We start from the raw sequence: 24,341 nt of genomic DNA, 5'->3' as shown, positions 1-24,341 counted from the left end.
AGAAGAGCCCAAACTGGAAAAGAACCCAAATGCCTAGCTGGAGAATAGAGAAACCGTGCTTCCCCCTTACCATGGAACATACTCAGCACTACAAAGGAGCAAATTACTGCTACGTGAAACAATGCAAATGAATCTCAAAAACAAAGAGGGAAGGAAACCAGACACAAAAGAGTACATGTTTTATGATTCTACTTGTATGAAGTTCCAGAACAGGCAAATCTTATCTATAGACAGAAAGTATATCAGTGGTTGCCTGGGGTTAGGAGTGGGAGAGATTGACTGGGAAGGGGCACAGGGGAACTATTTGGGGGTGATGGGAAGGTTCTATCTAGATTGTGGTGGTGATTACATAGGTGTATAAATTTATCAAAACTCATCTAACTGTACACTTAAAGTAAATGCATCTTATTGTAATTTTAAAATCTAAAGTAATCATAATAGAATAATAGTTATAAGAATAGTGTTGGGACTTCCCTGGTGGCACAGTGGATAAGACTCTGTGCTCCCAATGCAGGGGCCCAGGTTCGATCCCTGGTCAGGGAACTAGATCCCACACGCATGCTGCAACTGGGAGTTCGCATGCCACAACTAAGGAGCCCACCTGCTACAACAAAGACCTGGCACAACCAAATAAATAAAAATAAATAAATATTTAAAAAAATAATAATAGTGTTAATGTGGACTTCCCTGGTGGTCCAGTTGTTAAGACTCTGCACTTCCACTGCAGGGGGCAGGTTCAATCCCTGGTCAGGGGCATATGCTGCATGGCAAGGCCAAAAAAAGAAAGAAAAAGAAAAACAATAGTGTGTTAAGGAGACCACTGATAGGAAGGATCTCCAAGGGTATTAAGTGAAAAAAATCAAGGTACAGAAAAATGTTAAAAAGAGGGAAAAAAATGTTTGTATTGTCGTGGACATGCACGAAATAATCTAAAAGCCTATACAAGAAGCTAATAATAGCTTCCTGTTGGAGGGGCGTGGTCTGAGAGGATGGGATGTTCCCTATACCTCTCACCATACTTTTTGATGTTTGAATCAGGCCAACATAGGTTACCTTCCCCACTGCAACTCTTACTAACTGAATTGGCGCATTTTGAATTCTCATAAACAAATAGATTTGCTTAAATTTAACATCCCTCGCTATCGGAATACTTGCTATTAGCTATCCGAATTTACTACTCAGTACACAAACTTTTTAAAACAAGAAACAAAAGCCAAAAGGCTCCCGCATGTGTGGGAGTCTATGGCTTTGTGCCATTCCTCGCCCCACCCCCACCCCCGGCCACCACCAGGGACAAAGGGTTGCCCCCCTCTCCGCCCGCCCGCCTGTTCCACCGCCTCGCCTTTGCCGGGCAGGGAGCCCGCAGGGCCTCGGCCTCCGCTCGTCCTCCCGACCGACCCGCGCACCTCGGGCGCAGGGGCTGGCGGCCACCGCGGAACAGAGACTAGCTTGGGGCCGTGGCTGCACCTGCCTGTCGCGGTCGCCCGGGCCTCCCTTCTCCTAGGGGCCGCCAGTCTCTCACCCGGGCGACTCTGGGCGTGACTGGTGTCAAGGCGAGGACAAAGGTCCCATCCAGGAGACCATGGAGGGAGGCGCTTCCTGGGCAGACCGGAGCAGCAACAGGTGGCCCCCTAGCACTGTCCCCGCCTCCCCGCTCTGGTCCTCAAAGGCCCTTCCCGAGTGTCCCCGCCCCATCTCCACTTCCCACCCCCACGAATAGGGGGCCCTCTGAGACCTATGCGGCGGGTTGGCTCGGGAGGGTCTCCCGCCCCGCCGAGCTCTAGCCCCTAGACGCGGGAGGGTGGTCCCGGCTCCCCGAGGGCACACGCCGGCCGGGGTCAGGACTGATGGGCTGAAATGGTGTCGCGGGCAGGCGGGGCTCCGTGCGGGGTCGCGCGAGGAGGGGGTTGCGGGCCAGGAGGGGGGTGCGGGAGGGTCGGGAGGCGGCGGGCCGGCTGCAGAGGGCGTGGGTCGGCCGCGATCCAGCCGGGGCGGAGCCGAGAGCTGGGAGCCGCAGCTCAGACGCTAGGCGCTCACAGCTATGCGCCCGGGGTATCGGAGCGCTCGAGGGTCGCCGGCGTTGGGGCTGCTGCTGCTACTGCGACTACCGTGGCCGGTGTCGGGGGCTGAGGCGTTTCAAGGTGAGTGGGAGTGCGCCGCGAGGTCGCTGTCGGGGATGGAGGGTCGGAAATCCCCGGGGGTCGCGCGGGCCAGGAGGACAGGGCATGGGGAGGGTTTGGGAGAGTCTCTGTGGGAATTGCCCAGGGACTCTCAACTGCAGTTGTGCTGGCCTCAGGGCCCACACTTGCACACTGTGCCCAGATACCCTGTGCCAATGGCGAAGCAGAGTGGCAGGGCCCCTTCCCTTCAAGCAGCCGCTCAGCACCCCCAAACCCCTCTGGATTCTCTGCTGTGGCCCCATCCGCCAGTATGAAGGTTCCTGCACCTTCATCCCCTAGGGTTCAGCGGGCCTCCATCCTCCAGGAAGCCTCAGACCACCGGTGCCCTGGAGTCCCTGTTGCACCCTCACACTAAGTGACTAGCTGTGGCCTCCACACTCATGCATCATTCCATGTTCACCCCCTCATCCCAGGGCCTTGGGGCAGTGTGTATATTGTTTATATTGTTGCCTTGTTTGGTTAGATAGAAACGGCTTCAAACAGAAGGTGCCTGTTTAGCAGGGCCCTGGGGGAAGACTGCAGCTCTGTCTCTTCTCGGTTTGACTTCTACAAACTCTCTGTGAGATGGGGCTGGTGAAAACCTCTCCCAAAGGGTGGGAGGATTGGCGGAGTCCTGTACATCCTGACAAGGCAGGCAGGAAGGGCTGGGCAGCCTGGGGACAGTGGGTTCCAGAGCACTGTTTGGGGGTGGGGGGGGCGGGTGGCAACAGGGATAGGGTCCTGCTCTGTTCTGGGGCGTGGAGGGGGAGGGACGACAGCCCTCATGCCTTTGGGGATGGTCCCCAGGCATTCCGCTGCTCCCTCCTCTTCAGCCTGGGGTCAGGGGAGGATGGAGGGACGCCTGGGAGGAATGGAGAGGGACTCTATGCTCCCCAACACCACACTGGCTCCTCAGTTTCCACTCCCATCCACCTAGTCACCACAGCTCCATCTCTGCCTCCTTGCCCCCATCAAGGTGCCAATGGCCAGCGTGTGTGCACAGGGCCAGGAGGAGAACCCACACTCACACATGCACACAGGCACACCTTCCCCTGTCCACCCTGGGAAGCCCAGGGCCAGCTGGATCTGGTGCTCCACACTGAGTTAAGTCCTCTCTGGCCTGAGACCGCCCACCCCCCCCAATGCACTCAGACCCCTCCCTACACTGGCCCTTCAGCCTCAATTCCAAGGCCCTGCACCTCCCCACCCCCACCCCCATCTACCTGATGGAAACTACTGATCCAATCAAGGAGGGCTTCTTGGGAGAAGGGGACTTCCTGGAGCGGCTGCTATTCCAGGTCTTTGATGATGGGGTCTGGAGGAGGAGATGGAGAAGGAGAAAGGAATCGGCGTGGCCTGGCAGGAGTTGAGCCACTTCCATAGGCAGCCATCTCAGCCTGGGCAGGATGGGGGTTGGGGAGCTGTCAGTTCTGGGAGCTGGGCTTCCCCAGGGACCGAGGGAAGGCTGCCTGTAGGCTCTGGGCAGCCTGAGGTCTGATTCCTGCAGTGCGGGTGTGGTGAGAGTTTCCGGGGCCCACTTGTGGGGGCGGAGCTGGGAGCATTCCAGGGGAGCATTCCAGGCGCTTTCTGAGTAATGCTTCACTCTGGTATTCCTCCTGGAGCCCGCCTTAAGCATTCCCATCCTGGGAGCACTCAGGCTCTGTCTCCCAAACAACCCCCCACCCCTTGAAGACACGAGGAGGGGGCTTCTGGGCCAGTGTCCCTGGAAGCCCTGCCTCCAGCATGAAGCCCCCAGAGGGAGCTTTGGGCAACATCTGGCTGTTGTTTTTCTCAGATGGTGGGGGAGACACAGGCGTCCTGTCTTCACAGATCTCTCACCCTAAAAGCATCTGCTGCCCAGTCTAAAAATACCCAAAGCTGCCTCCCATTTCCTTTCCCCTCTGTATTAGGGGCCTTGGTCTCTTCCTTGTGATCTTTGACCCCATTCCCCCTCCCAAGGTCAGTGGGTCTCCCAAGTGCCCAGCTGAGCAGTTCTTCCCAGGCTCCTCTGTCTCTCTTCTGCCACCTCCCTGGTGGCTCCTCAGTTCCAAGGATGCCCCATGGGTGGCCACCCTTCTCCAGGCTAAACTTTTTTTTTTTTTTTTATTCATGTAATATTTTATTTACTCATCTCTCTGAAACATGCCAAAATTCATATGGCTAATGGAACTTTCCATGTTAAAACGCTGGTCAACACAACAAATTCCTAACAAAAAATATTTTAATGTAGGAATCAACATGTGAACATTATATTTAGGTGGTAAAACTCAGGTTACAAATATAAGATAAATATCAAATAATATCATACTTCTGGTTTAATGGAGAACAGTTGTGAGAGTCATGCTTAACACCTTGGTTAAGTAATGAGAGAAATGGGTGGGGGTGTCATGGAGGTATGAAAAAATTTAACAGTTCAAATAATCCTTAGCCCTTCTGAGAAAACATAGATGGCAAATATGTGGCAAATATTTCTGTAATATGGTGGTTTCAATCCATTAGTGAGCATTCTGTTCATGCATTTATAGTAACAGCAGATGTTTCTGAGCACTGAAAATTAGATTCAAAGTTAGTCTTTGCTCAACAAGTTAATGATACTATGAATCCCTTATATTTAAAAATATAGTTTAAATTTGTAAAGTTTAAGGTAAAGCATACTTGTTTTCATAGTTATTTTTAGATATAATTGAGACTACACTACCATATATAATCAGCTATACTGCTGTGCAGTTAATTCCAGTTACCATATTTTATATTTGCTGGTCATCAACAGCACAAAATTTATGCTCCACAAGAAATATATCAATCCAGCAAAATGGTTCCATTTAATTTTTCTTTTAAAGACAGATTAACTAAATTTAAGGAAGAATTGGCTTTTCTTGATATCTCATTTTCAAATTACTGATACAAACTTACCAGAGAGTAATTATTTATTTTGCCTAACATCAAACAATCTGCAAAGTTTCCAAGATAGAGCCATTCCTTGTTCCATTTCCAAAAATAAATAAAGGCTTTCTAACTGGAAGCGTTTACAGTCCTAGCTCTCTAAAGTAAACATTAAAAAACAAAGTACAAAAAATGATCTCTTGGCTTCTGAATAGCCCACTTAGTTACAGAAAGTATTTTCTGTCCCAACACTTTCTCAAATTCAAAAGATATTTACTTCCTAAGAACATGACAAACAGTCTTCATTTCAAACCATTCAGTCCGTTTCCATGGCAACACTGCGGGATTCCTTGGCCACCATAAGTCGCATCAGTTGACTGTGGAATTTCTCAATCTTCTTTACATCTTGAGCTTGGTCTGTTCTATATACCAAACAAACTAAATCATCTGTTACTTTAATACACAAACTCCCATCAGAATGCCTATATTTGAGAACCACACGTGCCTTCATAGGGTCTGCGAGGTAGAGCTTCTCCGCTGCGCGACTGAACTCCTCCCAGGTCTGGTACTGCGGCATCGTGGGCCCGCGGCAGAACAGGAGAGAGAGGCAAAGCTACGGACCTGAGGCGACGCGACGCGGCCCACCTACCTCCCTACCTCTCGCAGCCACCTACCGCGGCAGAGACCCAGCCGCTCAACGATGGTGGCGCCTTTTTTTTTTTTTTTCAGGCTAAACTTTTGAGTACTGAAGATGGAAGTACTGTTCCTGCCTGCTGACATCCTCTAACTCTATCCCTCTGTTGTCTCCAATTTCCCCATGTCCCTCAGGTTCCCCTCACCCTGTGCTCTGTCCTCTCCCCAGGAAACACCCCTGGAGAGCCAGTCATCCTGCACTGGGTTCTGGATGGACGACCCTGGCGCATGGTCACCCTGGAGCAGCCGGTCAGTGCCAGGTCATCCCTTACTCTGCAGAGGCCCAGGGTCTCTCAGCCCCTTTACCCCTCCCCAAATATCAGCGTGGCAGTTTCGCTGGGGTCCCTAGATCCCCAGAGTCCTTCAGGCCCCTCCCTGAAGGTTTGGCAGGGGCGGGTGGGAGACGTCTAGATGGAAGAGGCTGCACACATGGAAGTCATTTTCCAGTTTCCTCTCCCCCACCTCCTCCCTAACCATCTCTTCCCAGTGTTATTCAGGCCACCTCCACCCCATCAGGCAGAGGTGGGGCCAGAAGCTTTTCAAGAACCTCTTTAAGAAAACACCAAAATATCCTCCTTCTGCAAAGTTTACCAGAACATGTGACCCTGTGGATGCGTTGCTGTCCTCTCCAGGACCTTGCCATTTAGGGGCCTGAAACTTGTCTCACTGGCTCACGCCACTTCTGCCCAGTAGTCACTCTCCTAGTACCCCCAAATGCAAGCCCACCCTGTTTTGCTTATTCTGGATGCTCTGTCCCAGTCTCCTCCCAACAGCCATCCATCACACACTTTCAGAATAACCTTGCCCCCATCTGTATGTGCCACAAAGCTGTGCTGCATGGAGACCAACAGCCTTTGTATGCCCATTTCACAGAGGGGCAAACTGAAGCCCAGAGAGGCTGGAGAAACTGCCCAAGGTTACACAGCTCTTTAACCCAGAAGAAACCATTGGCCAATGTTCCCCAAGCCTAGAGCACCCTTTTCATCATGAATTTTCAGGGAAGAGAGGACAATCCACTGTCCAAGCCTGCAAGGAGGAAGGCAGGAGAGCACTGCCATGTAGGCCGGGGGGCCCCCACAGGCCCAGCAACTCTCAACCTAGGACCCTCACTGGGTCCCCCAGACCCTCAGGGCCCCCATTCAAGTGATCAGCATGGTGCCAGCCCGAGCTTTGAGATTGTTCATCACCGGCATAGGGGAAGGGACATCACATGCTGAGACCACCCTGACTGTGGCCCTCCCTCTGGGCCTGGCCTGGGCTGTGACCAAACAGGAGGGGAGTGCCAGAGGGAATTTGCTTTCCTCATTTTTTCTGTCCCTGGGAAGCCTGCCAAAGATGAGGACAGCAGACAGAGTGGCAGGGAGTCCCGTCCCAGAGGCAGGAAACACCTACATTTTAGGTTGGAGATGGAGTGCATGGTGAAGGGCAGGGTCACCAGGAGGGCAAGAAATGAGGACAGCAGGGGCTGCAGAGGGACAGAGAGAGGGATGGGGGTGGGGCAAGGGGAAGCTTTCCATCTGGGCTGCCTCCTTTCCTCAGTGCAAACCTTTCTCCAATAAAACAAGTGACATTCCGGCCACGTGAGCTCATGCTTGGGGCCTAGGGCAGCCTTTGGCTGGGGGAGGGGACTATTTGCTCCCTACTTGCAGAGGAAGGCCCCCCCCCCCACAAGACTCTGAGCCTCTTGGCCTGGGGCCCAGGCCAGTGCATTGTGGGATAAAAGGGAAGGGCCAGCAAGAGTGGGGGCCAGCATTCCAAAGATACAGCTGCTCTCCAGGAGGCTCCTGGCCCACTCCAGCTCTGGGCCCCCAGCCAGGGAGTGGACACAGCGGGCAGATGGGGTATTCCCACAGGGTGGAAGTGGCAAAGAGGGTAGGGGAAGGAGAGGTGGGCAGGCTGGCCCAGGCCCACCCTCCTGACATCTAGCCAAGAAAACCAGAGTTTTTCTCTTGGCAAGGAGTGTGGGTCAGTGTTTACCTCACAGGCTCAGGGAAGCAGGTGTGGGGCGAGTCTGCTAGAGGCATAGGAAAATTTGGGGGGGGCAGCTAGTCAGCATTGGAGGTGGAGGTACTAAGTCTGAATTCTACAGGGAGTGGGGAACAGCAAGGTACAGAAAGGAGAGGTTGTGAGGAGGCCTGAGCTGTGGCTACCCCACTCTCCCACATCAATGTCTTCAGGACCCCACTCTCCTCCTGCTTAGAGGAAGCCTTCTGGGCATGAAAGAGGAGGGAAGACCAGAGGAAGAGCCCAGTAACCTTGGGCAAGGCATGGCATCTTTCTGAGACCACTTGCCTCTCCAGGGAGGATGTGGAGTGCACCTAGCAGGCTCTGTCAAATGGTTGCTGTCAGAACAAACATTCTTAGTTTGAGAGCATCTTTGCAAGTTCTCACCCCACACCCATCCACACCCACAATGGCAAGTGGGGGCCTTCTGCCCCGTGCCCCTGTGCTCTCCCCATGAACCCCCTCGCTAGTCAGCTCCACATCCTTCCTGCTTCCTGGCAGGCAGGGGACCTGGATGCCCGCCCTCTCAGCCCTACACTCCTTCTTGCCCAGGTCTCGAAGCTAGAAGTGGGGCTAGTGGCCTTGAAGGCTGAAGGCCAGGAGCTCCTGCTAGAGCTGGAGAAGAATCAGTGAGTACCAGGCCGGGGAAAGAGCTGGGAGCCAAGAACAGCCCCTCTCTCTGGGGAGGGATCAGTGCTGGGGACAGAGACTGATGGGAACCCCAGACGGAGGCTGGATGGGGTGAGAGCCCCAGAGGAGGAGGTGCAGGTGACAGGGTGAGTCATGCTAGCCCATGACTGGCTCCCTCGAGACTGAAGTGGGCTACTGAGGCTGGGTCAGCCCTGCTGTGGGGCACATCTCTCATCCTGGCCCCAGAAACATCTTGTCAGCTTCCTGCCAGGAATGAGTGAGCATCACCTGGTGGGTGCTCACAGGGTGTGCTGAGTCAAAAGAGAATCCAAGATGGATTCCAAAGATGGGCGGGTGCTCCAGGCTTCGGGAATGCCAGGGACAAAGGTACAGTGGCTACATAGGTCAAGGCACATTCAAGGGGGGGGGGTGGCAATTTGTCTGGCTTGCCTGGGGAGTCTCCATCTGAGGGAGGGGAGCAAGGGGAAACAAATTTGGGGAGTCCTAGCAGGGCCAGATCACAGAAGGCCATTTTGGTGCTGAGTGTCCAGGATGGTGCAAAGCCAAAGATTCTGAGCTGGTGAATGAGCAGGCAGAGCTGGGCTGGGTGAGGTGAATGTCTAAGATGGAACGTGGGTTCGTGAAACCATCTAGATTGTGTTATCAACAGCTATCATTTATCAAGTGATTACTTCATCGCAGGCACTGTTCTGAGCATTGTACACATGTTTTATTCTCCCCCATGCACTGGGAACAAACTCAGGTGGAACTCAGGTTCCGCCACGCCTAACCATAGCTTCTCTGGGGTTCAATGTCCCCATGTGTTAAAAAGGGTGATCACATCACCTCCTTCCTAAGGTTGAGTGTGTGGGTGGAGTGGGGGAGCAAAGCTGGAGGAGGAGGTAAGACTGCGAAGTGGAGAAGCAGGCATCACAAGTCTTTGGGGGCAGTCTGCGGGTAAAGAGGTCAAGGTGAGGTGGGGTGAAGGATTTTCTTTAAAGAAGAGAAATTGACTTATGGTTGATCCATCTTGGTGGGAAGGATCCTGATGAGATGGAGCCCAAAGATGAATTCAATTACTTGAGTGGGGTCTGAAGAAGGAGGGGAGGAGGATCCCTGCTCAGACGGGCAGGGCAGGAGCAGGTGTGGATTCTGTTTTCTCTGGAAGCAGGGGGTGAGCATCCGTGAAGGGCAGGTGGGGAGATATGTGGGATCTGGGGGCCTGAGGAGAAGATTTGAAGGAACTCTGAATGGGAGGAGGTGGGCTCGAGGGTTGTCCAGATGCCCAACAAGGGTAGGCAGCAGCCAGGGCCACCTAGGGAGTTCACACACTTCCTTGGCTCCAAGTCCCACCTCCTTGGCAGTGTCTCCTGACTCCTCTCCTCCTGCCCAGTCTCTTTCTAACGCCCCTGACCTGTGGATCCAGCTGCCTGCCACAGGCTCCAGGGGAACCACAAACTTTCCCGTGTTCCTGTTCTTCCCTGGTGCTTCCCACACGCCCATTTCCACTTCTAAGCCATCACCAAGGCTCCTTCCTGACCTTCACCTTGCTCACTCTAGCCCAAGATTTTTCTGAGCTGAGCAATGCACAGTCACTCCTGTCCCTTCCCTAAGACACACTTTGGCTGCTTCCTAAGTGCTAGCCCTGTGCCTCACTCATAGAGCTACTCAATTAGCAATCAGGGAGGAAGACCAGAGGGCATCCTGGAGGAGGCAGGGCTGGATTAAGTAATTTCTGCAACACCCCCTCCCAGCAGGCTGCTGGCTCCAGGATACACAGAAACCCACTACAGCCCAGATGGGCAGCCAGTAGTGCTGTTCCCCAACCACACGGTGAGATACTTCCATGGACTCTGAGGACAGGGTGAGGAGTGCTGGGGTATGCACCCACCAAGGGCCTCTCCACCATTTCCCCCATTCTTCTCCTGTTCCTAAGGAGAAGCTGGAGCCAGTCCCCCACCATGCTTTCTTTCTTGCCCCTCCCACTTCAGTCCTGGCTGAGATTTGGGGCTGGGTCCTTTGCTCTCCAGGATCATTGCCACTACCATGGGCGTGTGAGGGGCTTCCTGGACTCCTGGGTAGTCCTCAGCATCTGCTCTGGGATGAGGTGAGGAGTTCTGGGGGGAGGGGCCTGGGCCGGGGGCTAGGGAAAGAGTTCCCTTACTGCCCACCCCTGTACCCCTTTGCACCCTAGGGGCCTGATCACGCTCAGCAGCAATACCAGCTATTATGTGCATCCCTGGCCAGCTGGGGACTCCAAAGACTTCTTGACCCACAAGATCTTCCGGACGGAGCAGCTACTCAGCTGGAAAGGGGCCTGTGGCTACAGGGACCCAGGGGACAAAAGGGACATGGCCAGCCTTTCGTGTGACACCCAGATCAGGGTCAGGAGCACGGGCAGGGGTGGGGGTAGGAATGCAGTATACAGAGCCCTTTAAAATCAGAAGAGACAGGAATGTGCAGCCCCAATTCAGGGCCTCCTGTCCTGACATTTTTATTTGGAGGCTGAAGAAACAAGTTCTAGCAAAATTTTAAAGTTAACTTTGTGCTTTATGGGAATTGGGGTTGGTGGTCAGGGCTCAAGCCCAACAGCCCGCCACTCAGGGTCACCATTACCGCCTCCCCAGGAGAGGCGGGAGTCCCTGGGGAGCCCGAGGTATCTGGAGCTGTACATAGTGGCGGATCACACTCTGGTGAGAGAAGTCCCAAGGGGGTTGGCAGGCCTGGATGGGGTGAGCTCAGCCCGTCCTCACACGCGGTATTGCTTGCTGCTTTTCTAGTTCTTGACCCAGCACCGGAACTTGAACCACACCAAACAGCGTCTTCTGGAGGTCGCCAGCTATGTGGATCAGGTTGGGTCGGCGGGGGGAAGAGCCCTTTTGGGGGTGACCACGATAGGGGCAGGCTTGGAGATGGGGAGAGGGAACGGAGGGGAGGAAAGAGGGGCGCTCCCATGGAGGAGCACGGGCACCGCGGCGGCCCCCCGCTTCAGCCCTGCCCCGCCGCGCCCGCAGATTCTCAGGACTCTGGACATTCAGGTGGCACTGACCGGCCTGGAAGTGTGGACCGAGGAGGACCAGAGCCGCGTCACGCCAGACGCGAACGCCACGCTCTGGGCCTTCCTGCAGTGGCGCCAGGGACTGTGGGCACGGCAGCCACACGACTCGGCTCAGCTGCTCACGTGGGTGCCTCCGACCCCTACGCGGTCCTGGCCGGGCGGCCCGGACTCCCGGCCCAACCGGTCAATACGCGCTCCTCCCTCAGGGGCCGCGCCTTCCAGGGCGCCACCGTGGGCCTGGCGCCGGTCGAGGGCATGTGCCGCGCGGAGAGCTCTGGAGGCGTGAGCACCGTGAGCGCCACCCGGGAAGGGAGGAGGAGGAGAGGTGCTGGGGGGTGGTCCCCGCAGCCCGCAGTGACCGTCCCCACGCCCTCCCAGGACCACTCGGAGCTCCCCATTGGTGCTGCAGCCACCATGGCCCACGAGATAGGCCACAGCCTCGGCCTCAGCCACGACCCCGACGGCTGCTGCGTGGAGGCAGCGGCGGAGCAGGGCGGCTGCGTGATGGCCGCAGCTACCCGGTACCCGCGCCGGGGCGGGGGCGGGGCTGCAGGACAGGCTCCGCGGGACCCGGGCCTTCCTCAGCTGCATTTCTTTGGGCGAAATGGTTATCCCTCAGTTTCTTCTTCTGTGAAATGGGGATGATGATAATAGTGCCTGCCCTGAGGTTGTTTATGAGGCTTAAGTGTAGGGAACGCAGGCAAAGTGGATTCTCATGATATGATAAATTATTTTCGGACAACCTTGCGAGGTGACTCCAACCCCGGGAGGAGCGGCGCTGGGTTGGGATTCGACCTTGGGTCCTGGGCTGCCCGCTCTTGGCGTCACACCCTCCTGCCTTGCGTTCGCCTTGTGACTTTGCGCGAGTTACTTACCCTCTCTGGGCTCTGCCTCTAGAGAATTCTAGCCGCCAGTTGCTCAGGCGGTGTTCGCGCATCTGGCGGCTGCGTAGCCAAGCACCTGTGTGCCGGGGGGAGGGGATTGGAGACGAGCAGGGGTTGACAGGGGGTGGTCCCCGCACGCCCGACGCCCTCCCCGGCCCGTAGGCACCCGTTCCCGCGAGTGTTTAGCGCCTGCAGCCGCCGCCAGCTGCGCGCCTTCTTCAGTAAGGGAGGAGGCGCGTGCCTCTCCAACGCGCCGGACTCCGGGCTCCTGGTGCCCCGGGCGTACTGCGGGAATGGCTTCGTGGAAGAGGGAGAGGAGTGCGACTGCGGCGCCGGCCAGGTCGGGTCCGCACGACCAGCCCCGGGGGACCAAGCTGGTCCCCGCCCGCCCCCTCCCCGGAGGTCTGGGCGCTGCACCCTCACCTGGTCCCTCCTCGCCTTTCCGGCTCCAGGAGTGCCCGGACTCCTGCTGCCTTGCCCACAACTGCTCGCTGCGTGCGGGGGCCCAGTGCACCCACGGGGACTGCTGCGCACACTGCCTGGTGAGGGTATGGGAGGCTCGGGGGTGAGGGTTGGGGGCACTTGGGAGCCGGCCTGTTGGTCTTGGCTAATCGGCGCCCTCCGGTCCCCCTTGCGGGTGCTGGCTCTGCTCTGTGAGTGGGTTCGCCTGGGCCTCCCTACAGGGCTCTCTCGTGTCCGATTGGCGCTCTCGAAGTGGATCTCTAACTTCGTTTTCTCTCTATGCCTCGCCACCTTCCCTCCACCCGGGTCACCTGCGTAGCTGAAGCCGGCGGGTGCGCCTTGCCGCCGGTCTGCGGGCGACTGTGACCTCCCTGAATTCTGCACGGGCGCCTCCCCCTATTGCCCCCCAGACATTTACCTACTGGACGGCTCGCCCTGCGCCAGAGGCCGCGGCTACTGCCGGGACGGCGCGTGTCCCACGCTGGAGCATCAGTGCCAGCAGCTCTGGGGGCCTGGTGAGACCAAGAGCGCCTCCTCCGCCCGCATCCCCTGGTCTGCTCAGCTTAATGATCTAGGGGGAGGTGGGCGGGGGAAAACTGAGGCAGAAGGGGCGTGGTTCCGGTCTGGGCTGCCCCCCCCACCCCAGTCCCGCCCATGCTTCCTCAGGCTCCCGCCCAGCCCCGGAGGCCTGTTTCCAGGTAGTGAACTCTGCGGGAGACGCCCATGGGAACTGCGGCCAGCAGGGCGACAGCAGCTTCTTGCCCTGTGCGCAGAGGTGGGGAGCGGAGGGAGGGGAAGCTGGGGAAGAGGGTATGGAGAAACTCCACGCTGTTTGACTATCCTGCACTTCGTCCCTAGCGATGCGCAGTGTGGGAAACTGCAGTGCCAGGGCGGGGAGCAGAGCGCACTGGCGCCACACATGGTGCCGGTGGACTCCACCATACCCCTAGGCAGCCGCCAGGTGACCTGCAAGGGAGCCTTCGTGCTGCCCGGCACCCACCTGGACCTGCCTGATTTGGGCCTGGTTGAGTCAGGCACCCAGTGTGGACCTAGAATGGTGAGCCCTGCCCACCCAACCCCTCGCTGCCACTTGAGTCCCACAGGCCAAAGCATCACTCCCCCTCACTGCCCAGTGCACACACTGCCCATAGGTGTGCCAGGAAAGGCGCTGCCAGAACACTACCTTCCGAGAGCTGGACCTCTGCCTGACCGCCTGCCATGGTCACGGGGTGAGTGGCCTGAAAGGTGTGTGTGGGGTGACCTTGGAAGTCCCTGATCTCGTGGGACCCTCCTTTTCTCTTTTCCACTGCAGGTTTGCAATAGTAACCATAATTGCCACTGTGCTCTGGGCTGGGCTCCGCCTTCCTGTGACAAGCCAGGGTTTGGTGGTAGTGTGGACAGCGGTCCTATGCAGTCTGAAAGTGCGCCCATGGGGGGCAAGTGCGGAGGGCCCCTGTGATGCACCTCAGGACTCAGCCATACTCTGTCCTCCGCAGACCAGGACACCTTCACGCTGGCAGTGATCCTTAGTTTTCTGCTGCCTCTACTTCCTGGGGCTGGCCTGGCCTGGTGCTGCTGCCGGCACCCGGAACTCCGTCTCCAACAATGCCTTTGGGGCTCAAGGAGGGACCCCACGTGCAGTGGGTAGGCACTGAGGGCTAAGGTTCCTGCTCCTTGAGCCCACTCCTTTGGTTCCTGCTCCTCAGAGCTCTGCTGGAGCTGGGGCAGCTGGGGTGGGGTCCTCAGGCCTTGCCCCCAGGTGCAGAGAGGCAGGCAGAGGCAATGGAAAGAAGCATTGAGCAGAAGGCCCCAGTGGCCTTCCAGTGAAGCCAAAGGTGTGGATCCATGCAGGGCCCTCTACCCCACTGCTGGGGCCCGCACTGCTGTGACTCAGTACCTCTTGTCCATATCTTCTTTTCTCCCACCAAGAGGCTGCCTCATCCTTGACTTTGCCCTGTTTTTCCACCAGCTTATAATGCAATTCCTGCTCCAATGTACCCTTTAAGGCCTCTCCAGCTTCTCTCGCATGAGCTTTCAGCCTTCTGGCATTTCCTCTGCCTAAATCTCTGCTGTTACCCGCTTCAAGTTCCCAAATGCTGGGCCCAGCACATCTTTCCTTTCACTACCGCTGGGCAGCTATGGTGCTGGATGCCCTTGTGCCAAAGGCCTGCCCCTAACCCCGTTCTCCACGACCTGGGATGAGGGTCACATGATACCAAGCATGGTCAGTCTAGGGCTGCCCCTTCACGGGGCGCTGGGCAAGGCATGAGCCCTATGACCACATCTGACACAGCCTAGCCTTGGGAGTGTTCTGGGCAAGCTGAGGGAGAGGGCAAAGTTTGGGCTGGAGATGGAGGCAGAGAGCATCCCAAACAGGGGCAGGGCACCAGCTGAGAGGGCCTTGACACAATTAGTGTTGATTGTGGGTCTGTGAGCAGAGGATCAAGGTGGTCAGAGCTTGGTGTGTCATCACTGGGGGCTTACAGGGGGGGCAGCAAATGCATGTCATCAGCCAGGTGAAGTACTGAGGAAACTGTTTCAAAGAGACATCAAAGGAAGTGGTAAGGCCCTGGGAGGTGGGGTGTGAGCAGCCGAGCATAGCTTGGAGTCATCGAGGGCAGCAGGGCCACCCAATGACAAGGAGCACAAATACAGGTACCACTGGGGAAGGAAGTCTGCCCCTCTTTGGGACCTGAGTGACGCCAACATCTGGAGGATGCTGGGGTGGTTCCAGAGCTTAGGAGAAATATCAGGGCTGGAGAGAGGAAGTGTCAGAGGCCCTGGGAAAGCATGAGTCTCAACTGGAGCCTGGACCCCAAGGGCTCCTCTCAGGAGGGAGCAGGAAGTGAGCTGGACAGAATAACCTGGGTGCAAGCCTCTGGCTGCAGGAAAGAAGCCCCAGGGTGCCCTACTAACGGTCACTGTCTCAGTCTCCTGACCTCTTATCCACTGCTCAGACCCAAAGATGTCCCATGCAGGGGCCACCCCCTAGGCAGTGTTCACCCAATAGAGTTGGACCTGACAGCCACTGCAGAGCCCCGGCCCCTGGGTGCATGAGGCACAGTGGGAGACGGGGAGGGAAGGAAAGGGACGGGCTCTTGTCTTCTGCCTCCTTCCAGATGGGCCCTCTCCTCTCCACTTAGCACCCAGCCACCTTGAGCCCCTGTGCCCCACCCCGCATCAGGGACTCTTGCCACCTATGTTCACAGCACTCTTCCCCCGCCTATTGCTCCGCAGACCTTGAGAACTCTGCCAGAGCCCAACAGCCACCTTGAGAAGCCTGTGCCCCATGGCCCTGCTTGTACCCCCAAGGTAGGTGGGGCCCTTCACTTCCCATTGCTCACCCATCCACCTCTTGTCCCTCATCTCACAGTCCCTTACTCTGAGTTTTTTTTTTTTTTTTTTTTTTTAATATTTATTTATTTGGCTGCGTTGGGTCTTAGTTGTGACACGCAGGATCTTTGTTGTGGCATGTGGGATCTTTAGTTGCAGCATGTGAACTCTTAGTTGCAGCATGCGAACTCTTAGTTGCGGCTTGTGGGATCTAGTTCCCCGAACAGGGAGCGAACCAGGGCCCCCTGCATTGGGAGTGCAGAGTCTTAGCCACTGGACCACCAGGGAAGTCCCACTCTGAGGTTTTTGAGACAGACCTCGTGGAGAAGCTGTTGTCTGGGGCCTGATACTGGAGGCCCCTGGGGCAGGGGAGGAAGAAGTTCTGGCTCTTCCTGGGTCACTGGTTTTCCCTGAGGGAGGACAGGGGCTCCCTGACACATGACTTGCAGCCTGGGGTCCCAGCCCTCAGGGGATGACCCACCCCCACGTCATTCTCAGCAGGTAGAGTCCAAAAGCCAAGATCCTGTCTCTGGTGAAAAGTGACTCCTGAGATGAGAAGACTTAAGGACAGGTGGCTACTGACAGCCACACCAAGAACTTGGACCCCGCCCCTCAGGGGCAGAGCCAGCGAGTCAGCAGACCTCTTGCACCTTCAGGCAGCTTCGAAATTTCTTCTCTGAGTTACCGCCACACCACCTACTCCAGGACCCTGGAGCCTCATCAAAATTTCCTCAGTGCTGTCCCCATTCCTTAGGGCTGCGGGATCCTGCTAGGGTACACCCTCCAGCTCAAGCGAGAATCCATCAGTCCCAGGAGGGAAGGTCATGTAGTCACTGACCTCCCGTCACTAGGGGGCGCTGGGTCATGCTGGGCACCCAGAGAGGCCTCTGTCCAGGCAGCCTAGGTGTGTCTGCTACACTCACTTTATTCGGACCTAGCTCTTTGGAGGGCAGTGACTGATGGGCCAGAAGCCTGGACTCCAGGGGCCCTACATTTCAGACTGAGTCTACTTCCCTGGAGCCTGGCCCCTGCAAAACAAACAAACGAAATCCTTGGGACCTTCCTTCCTGCCGTCTCCTACCCTCTCTTGTCCCTCAGATGCTTCCTTAGCCCCACCCCACTCCTAGTCCTTAGGTGAGGTTTCAGAGACGCATGGGGCCTGCTGCAGTCCCCTTACTTTGGACATTAATCAGCCTCTCCTCCATTCCATGGGAGGGGACAAAGGAAGCCATTTTGGAAAGGACACCAAAGTAGAAGTCAGAAGAAAGACATGTTGCCCTGGGACTTCTATCTTTTCTGTCTGTAAATTCAACACCATGGGGCTCCCTGAGGGTGACAAAGGGTGGTGGCTGGTGGGTGGAGCCTCAGATGACAGCCAGGCCCCGTATGTATCGGGGCATAGGATGGTGTTGCCTAGCTTGAATGTTCCCTTTGCTCCACCTCGCCTGCCTCCCCTGGACACTCAGCAGCCATTTACTCTCTCCCCTTGCTTCATGCAAAAGTTGCTGAGTGACCTCCTTTATCAGCTAGCTGTTGCTACATAACAAGACCACTCCAAAACTTAGTAGCTTAAAACAATAACCAATTCTGTGAATTGGCAAGTCAGCTGGTGGTTCGATTGGTCTCAGCTCAGCTCAGCTCACTTATACATTTGCAGTCAGCCGCTGGTCGCTGCTTCTGGGGTTGGCTGGCTGTTGGCTAGGGTGATGGGGATGAGCGGGCTAGCACAGGCCTGTTCACATAACAGTTGGGGAGGGTTCTAAGAGAGCAGGACCAGGATTAGAGTGAGACAAGGGAGGCATTCACCTTGGGCACAAAAAGTAATCAAGATAAGAGATATTTTAATGTAATATTTTTAAAGATAAAAATTAATACAAAAGTCCACGATGAACAAAATATCAAAAATTTAACTAAAGACAGGATCAGTTACCATACCAAGGCATTTATGGAGCCTGAGGAAGAAAGAAAAATCAGTAGTTGTGATCCTGAGGCAAGTACCTCACTCACCTCCTCTTGCAGAAGAGTATGTGGAAGCTTGTCAGGCTTCTTGAGAGTCCATGACTGGCACATTTTACTTCCATAACATTCTGTGGGCCCAAGCAAGTCACAGGGCCAGCCCAGGTTCCAGGGATTGGGAGGCAAACTCCACCTCCCCTCCAGGGAGGAGCAGCAAAATCATATTTCATAGGGTGTGAAGAACTGGGGAATTTTTGTAATCACCCACTGGCAGCAGAGAAGCAGCCCCAAGGCTCAGGCCTTGCTTTCACTCTACCAGCTGAAGGCGCTGAATGAGACTGTCTGCTAAAGCCCACTCCTGTGTTCACTGTGGGATTCTGATTTATAGAGATGACATAGCAATGAGACAGAGAAGTTAATGCCATTGAAAGAAGTTTTTACGGCTTGCATTTCCCTCGAGAGGGGGACTGCCCACCGTGCAGGGCCACATAGGGAAGCACCCAGTTTGCAAGGAAAGACTGAGGAACTACCACAGACTGGAAGAAACTAAGGTGACATGACGACTAAGTGCAATGTGGGATGCTGGATGGGATCCTGGAACAGAAAAAGGACATTAGTGGAAAGACTGGGGAAATTCAAAGTGGTCTATAGTTAAGTGTCTTGTACCAACATGAATTTCCTAGTTTTAATAATTGTACTATGGTCAGGTAAGATGTTGATGTTAGGGGAAACTGGGTGAGGGATATAAAGAGAACGCTAGCATTTTTGCAATGCTCTAACTTTTCTGCAAGTCTAAAATTAGCTAATAAAAAGTTAACAATAAAACTATAAAAGAAGGAAAAGAACAGTGTTGTTTCATAGAGTTAATGGTTTAGCGTGGGAGAGACAAGGTCTCCTTGGGTTGTTGTGTGGGCGTTGCTGTGTGTGTGTTGGGGGGTGTGGTGGGATCAATCTAGGCACATTCAGGCGCCGGACTCAGTGGCTCCCAGATCTGCATGAAGGCGCAGCCTGGGTGGGGACTCACTGGGGGCGGGGAGTCATTCCTGATGCAAAGGCTCCTCCCCCCAGAAGAGCGCGTCAGCGCAGACACTTGGGTTTCCATCTCGTTATGGCTCAGGGGCGCTGGGAAGGAGGCACCTGTCTGACTGGGGCTCTGCCTCTGGTCGTCCTCTCCTCTGTTTGCTGCCCAGCATGGCCAGCTGCTTGGCACCCGCGTTGCTGCTACTACTGCTTCTAGGTGAGTGGCTGCCTCCTCCCCCAGACCTCTGAACCTCGGCTTCTCTGTCCCTGATCCTCTTCCCTCCTCAAGCACAAGGTGGGAGGGCAAGAAGGTGATTCTAGGAAAAGTTGAAATGCAGGAAGGGGCACCAATGAGACACCTGTGCTCGAGGTGTGGGGACACAGCACCCCGCCTCCAGCTTTTGGGTCCCACAGAGCCACGGCCTAAGTCTCCCAAGTCTCGTCTTGGTAGCTCTGCCCCAGGAACTTTCTTTTTCCTATTGCCTGCTCTCCCGCCTCTATTACCCTTCCCCCAGCCCCAGCCCTCCACCTTCAGTCTTGCAGCTTCACACTGATTCCTTGCCCTGCATCTTCAGTGTCTCCATGCCATGCATCTGCTGTTCCACCCGCTTGGACTACCCCTTCCCCACCTGGGTCATCATGGAGGGAGGGGTCACTTTACCAGGTGGTGTAGGTTGAGGAGAAAGGAATCTGGCAAACGTTTAAGGCAGAGGAGATCTTGGAGCTGAGATGTGCTGTTTTGAGGGTGAAGATGAAGTAAGGGTGCTCCTGGCGGAGGGAAACAGGTAAGCAAAGGAACAGAAGTGGGACCAAGATCTCAGGAGACACTAGGTGCTGTTGTGTGTGGCTGCGGCCTGGGGATGTGAGGGCTTGGCTGGGAGAGAAGGGCAAAGTTTGCCTGCTGCTCTGGAGTCCTGGAAGGGAGGGAAGGAGACTGGAGGGGAGGAAAGGAGAGAGAAAGGAAAGGCTTCCCCCTCTCCTGTCCATCCCATCCACTCACAGACCTATTCCAAGCCCTCAGTGTCTATTCTGCCTTCCTCCACAGCCACCCAAAAGAGATGGCCAGTGCCAGAGAGGGGCCCTGCTCCCAGCCCTGAGGCAGGAAATACCTACACACACACACACACACACACACACACACACACACACAGAGCGAGATGGGTGTTGAACCAGGCTGGGAAACGTCCCTCAAACTTTGGTGCCAGAAGGCTTCTCACCTGAGCAAGGTTCCTGGAGGCTGAGAGCACCGAGGGGCAGGGGTAGCCTGGTTTTGTGACTGAGGTCCTAGGAAGGGGCTGCCAAGTTCTGACCTCCAGAGACCCTAGCTTGGCTGGATTTAGATGTGGCCCATGGCACTTCTGCACAAAGCTCACCCTCTGCCCAACAGACCCCTGGTGTGTGACTGGGCTGTGCCAGACACACTCTCTGCCCCCAGTGGAGTGCCCTGTGGCTAAGGACAGAGCCCTGTGGCCTGCCATCTGGGACTTCTCTTGAATCCACACCCCGGCAGCCAGGCCTAAATTGCTCCAGTGCCCAGAGCCCTAGTGGGGAATCTCTCTTTTACCTGGCTGGTGGAGAGTGGAGAGCCCAGGGGGAAACCAGAGTCCATCCAGGTGGGGCAGCATCAGTTAGATCGGTGAGGAGGGAGCACCAGAAGAGGATGGAGGGGGAAGACGCAGAGGTAGGGGGCAGGAGGAGGCGCAAGAGAAGGTCAAGAAGAAAGGAGAACCCGAAACCTATAGGCCACTCAAAGGGTCTCCAAGGGGGAGGGGGAAGGAGAGGAAAGGAAGAAAGGTCAGGCGTCCCGGCATGTCAGAGAGGAAGAGGAGCGGCCACTGTCCTCAGCACCATTTCTGATAAGTCTCCATGGGCCAGGTCCCCAGAAGCCTTGCTGTTTTCCGTGTCAGACGGGGCCCAGGAAAATGAGAGGAATCTCATGGACCCCTCTTTGGACGGGTGAGGGGTGGTGCCTGCGGAGGGTGGGCCTCAGCTTCTGCGGGAGGCCAGGCCCAGCCTCGACGCGCCCCATCCACCCGAGACGTGATGCAGGAAATCCCTGACCCCGCCACTGCCCAACTCCACAACGGAGAGTCAGTCAGTACCAGTCGCTCACGCATTCGGGTCACATTCTGCCCACCTCGAGTTTTGAGCACCCCGCATCTTCGGAGGCCCTGACTGGGAGGCGGAGGTGAAGTGTGTGTGTGTAAGGAACGCCAACAACCGCAGCCTGCCCGCCGCTCCACCAGGGTCACCGACCAATGTCGCACCGAACCGATGCGTGGACGCGGCCGACGCGTGCACCGCGGATGCGCGATGCCAGCGGTTGCGCACCGCGTACGTGGTGCAGTGCCTGGGTCGGGCCGCGCCGGGGAGCTGCCCCCGCGCCCGCTGCCGCCGCGCCCTGCGCCGCTTCTTCGCCCGCGGGCCGCCCGAGCTTACCCACGCGCTGCTCTTCTGCCCGTGCGGCGGCCCCGCATGCGCCGAGCGCCGGCGCCAGACCTTCGTGCCCTCCTGCGCCTTCTCGGGGCCTGAACCGGCCCCGCCCTCCTGCCTCGCGCCCTTAGACGCCTGCGAGCACAGCCGGGTCTGCAGGTGCTGGAGGAGGTGGAGTAGAGGGAGGGGGCGGGGCTCGCGGGCGGGGGGCGGGTCCCACTCACCTCCCACTTACCGTCTTCCGGCCGCTCCGTGCAGGCCCCGCCTCCTGGCCTTCCAAGCCTCCTGCGCGCCCGTCCCCAGCAACCCGGACGGCTGCCTTCGAGACCAGGTCCCCAGCTGCCTGCGCGCCTACGCCGGCCTCGTGGGTATGCACCGCCCGGATCCCTGCTGGGGCGGGGCCTCTCCTGGGAATGCCTCTGTCCGGGTGGGCAGATTATCCTGCTTTCGGGGTCTCGGCAGGCACCGCCGTCACCCCCAACTACGTGGACAACGGAAGCGCGCGCGTGGCGCCCTGGTGCGACTGCGGAGCCAGCGGAAACCGGCGCGAGGAGTGCGAAGTCTTCCGGGGGCTCTTTACAAGGAACCGCTGCTTGGGTGAGGGGCACGGGCGGGGCGGGAAGGGAGTCCAGTCGGGGCTTACTGCCCCCTCCCAAGCTGCCTAGCTGGCGGTGAGGAAACTGAGGCCCGCAGCGGCAGCCTTGTAGGCCCACTTACCCCCTCTGCTGTCGTCTTGCCCCTTGGGCAATCTGCGCCCAGCTGGTTCCGGAGACCAAGTCACAGACCAAAGTAGAATCCTAGGGTAGTCTAGGCTGGTGCCCCTGCGGGCAGGAAGTGGGGGCAGTTAAAACAAGTTTCCGAGGACCTGGAATGGAACAAGGCGAGATTCCTGCTTCCGCCACTTTTGAGGCGGTTCCATCCGCCACGCACAGACAACTCCCCCCATTAAAGATCTTGCCTTTCGGGTCTGAATAGCTGGGTGGTTCGCTGACCAGTTTGGGAGTTAGGGGGCCTGAGTTTGAAGGCTGACTCTGCCACTTACTTAGGTGAGAGTTAAACTCCTCTAAGCCTTTTTGTGTGTATCTGTAAAATGGGGATGATAATTGTCAGGCTCCTATGAGGATAGAAGACTACCGTATGTAAGGCACTCTTAACACAGTTGTCTTTATTTTGTTATTCCTCGCCCAGCACCTTCCATTCCAAAAGCCTTGCGGACGTCCTGTTTTCCCATTTCTGCCTGGGGAGGTCCCACGCAGGATGCCAAGGGTCTCAGTTTGTCCTTGAGGAGCTGGGCCCTGTGCTATGGTTTCTCAGCCAAGCCCATCCTGCACCCCTCCCTCCATAGATAGAGCCATACAGGCCTTTGACGGTGGGTGGCCCTCAGTCCTACACGACCAGCTGGACCCCCACCAGGACCCTGAGCACAGCCTCCTACAGGTAGGTTCAGGGAGGGGATGGTGAGGTGGCAGCTCCTGCACTGCCTCTTTCCACCCTTCCATGCCAGTTGGGCCTAGATGGAGGCATGAATGGCCTGGGATGGTGGGGGTGGCAGAGAGCAGAGCCAGGCTTCTGCCTCAAGTCCATACTCTGCTCTCATCTGCCAAGGTGTCCTCTGCAGATGCATCCCTGGAGGGGAGCTCCATGCTCTCCATGCTCCCTGTTCTGGCTCTCCAGCCCCTGCTCTGACTAGAACAGCAGACCTTGGACAACAGCCAACTGTCCCACCCTGCCTGGGATACTGGGCCTCATTGGTGACCTACTGCCCCACTGAAAAGGGACTGGCTTACCTCCCAAGCTGGCCCCAGTGCTCTTGCCCTACTGCCCTTTGCAGGTCTGGACACTTTTATCATGCTTTAAGGGTAGACTTAAACAGACTTGTAGGCAAAACTCCCTCTACTACTCCAGCTGTCATGGCATCCTCCCAGTTAGGCACCACCCATCATGATAGCCACCTGCACCCCATAACTAAGGTTGGCAAAGTGTTTCCTGTCCACGATATGCTGCTTGTTGGACACCACCTAGAGTGAGAATCCAGTTCCCTACGTTGCACTGGCCATATGGCCATCTTCCCAATGGTTCAACCTGGCACTAGGAATGGCATCCATAACTCAATAAATCCATGTGCACTGAGACTGGCCTTGCTTTCATGTGATCTGTGTCCTGGGAGCCTGGAGACCAAGGTCAGCCACAGGGTGTGCCTCTGCTGGCCTCCATGAACTTGGGTGGCCTCAGAACCTCTCCAGGCCTCATCTTCTCACCTGTGGATGCTGAACTGAGTCACCTCTCAGGTCCTAGTGGCAGGGACTTTGGTTGCTTTTGTTTATTCTTTCATTCTCTGCTAGTAATCAGATAAACAAAGTACATGTCCCAGCGTCCCTTGCAGTTACGGGGTGTTCATGTGACACAGTTCTGGCCAGTGAGTGAAATTCACAGGTAAGGCTTCCAGGAGAGCTCTTTAAAAAGGAACAGACTTGCTGACTGGGCCCTTTAGCCTCTGGCCTCAACCCTCCCCTTTTCTTGCCCGGAACTTGGAGGCAATGCCTGGGAGCATGGGCACCATCTTGAAAGTGGAACCATACGACATTGTGGCTCACCAGCCCGTCTACCTTCCTCTGGACTTTATTATGTGAGAAAAATGATACCCCTAATTTGTTCAAGCCAGTTTCTCCCCAGGTGTCTGTTATTTGTAGCCAAACATAGGCCCTGATTGACACACTTCCACTTATGGGTTCCTGGGAGCCCCGGGATCACCCGCTGTGCTCACTTAGGGAAGCCCTACCTCAGTGCACACAGAGCCTTGCCCTGATAGACACTTGAAAGAAGGGG

At 56.3% G+C, this 24,341-nt stretch overlaps 3 protein-coding genes and 1 long non-coding RNA gene across 30 annotated transcripts; 2 read left to right on the top strand and 2 right to left on the bottom strand.

Annotated features, from left to right (window-relative positions):
* Positions 1-1,941: 1,941 nt before the first annotated feature.
* Positions 1,942-21,390, top strand: ADAM33 (ADAM metallopeptidase domain 33). Of its 25 annotated transcripts, none has more exons than XR_009497692.1 (21): positions 1,942-2,141; positions 5,905-5,984; positions 8,292-8,368; positions 10,127-10,202; positions 10,400-10,476; positions 10,564-10,753; positions 10,997-11,062; positions 11,150-11,221; positions 11,384-11,550; positions 11,634-11,718; positions 11,806-11,948; positions 12,474-12,651; positions 12,764-12,853; positions 13,093-13,288; positions 13,440-13,548; positions 13,632-13,830; positions 13,925-14,002; positions 14,086-14,194; positions 14,270-14,417; positions 16,011-16,085; positions 16,605-16,619. XR_009497692.1 is itself a non-coding variant. In XM_059898077.1 (21 exons), exons 1-21 carry the CDS (start codon positions 2,042-2,044, stop codon positions 16,647-16,649), a joined length of 2,391 nt encoding a protein of 796 aa, XP_059754060.1. In that variant the 5' UTR covers positions 1,942-2,041; the 3' UTR covers positions 16,650-18,907. The 25 variants fall into 25 exon arrangements, 16 of the variants coding, with proteins under 16 accessions (XP_059754060.1, XP_059754047.1, XP_059754045.1 ...); XR_009497691.1 differs by having other exon boundaries at positions 10,124-10,202; XM_059898077.1 differs by having other exon boundaries at positions 10,124-10,202; positions 15,983-16,085; positions 16,605-18,907.
* LOC132349075 (signal recognition particle 9 kDa protein) lies at positions 4,972-5,723 on the bottom strand. The gene has a single exon (XM_059897200.1). The coding sequence runs from the start codon at positions 5,617-5,619 to the stop codon at positions 5,359-5,361; it is 261 nt and encodes an 86-aa protein (XP_059753183.1). The 5' UTR covers positions 5,620-5,723; the 3' UTR covers positions 4,972-5,358.
* On the bottom strand, positions 10,899-12,524 carry LOC132349573 (uncharacterized). The gene is made up of 2 exons (XR_009497700.1): positions 12,303-12,524; positions 10,899-11,245 (listed from the first exon to the last, which is right to left on the bottom strand). It is a non-coding gene; the product is annotated as an uncharacterized LOC132349573 (long non-coding RNA).
* On the top strand, positions 19,223-23,647 carry GFRA4 (GDNF family receptor alpha 4). 3 transcript variants are annotated; one of them, XM_059898080.1, is made up of 6 exons: positions 19,223-19,299; positions 21,329-21,674; positions 21,774-21,883; positions 21,978-22,112; positions 22,861-22,952; positions 23,121-23,647. In XM_059898080.1, exons 1-6 carry the CDS (start codon positions 19,254-19,256, stop codon positions 23,199-23,201), a joined length of 810 nt encoding a protein of 269 aa, XP_059754063.1. In that variant the 5' UTR covers positions 19,223-19,253; the 3' UTR covers positions 23,202-23,647. The 3 variants fall into 3 exon arrangements, with proteins under 3 accessions (XP_059754063.1, XP_059754065.1, XP_059754064.1); XM_059898082.1 differs by having other exon boundaries at positions 21,329-21,706; positions 21,739-21,879; positions 21,951-22,112; XM_059898081.1 differs by lacking the exon at positions 23,121-23,647 and having other exon boundaries at positions 22,704-22,949.
* Positions 23,648-24,341: the final 694 nt, after the last annotated feature.

Source organism: Balaenoptera ricei, chromosome 15, assembly GCF_028023285.1.
Source record: "Balaenoptera ricei isolate mBalRic1 chromosome 15, mBalRic1.hap2, whole genome shotgun sequence".
Classification (NCBI taxonomy): domain Eukaryota; kingdom Metazoa; phylum Chordata; class Mammalia; order Artiodactyla; family Balaenopteridae; genus Balaenoptera; species Balaenoptera ricei.
The sequence above is the reverse complement of the archived record's forward strand: the minus strand, read 5'-3'. Positions and strand labels throughout refer to the sequence as shown.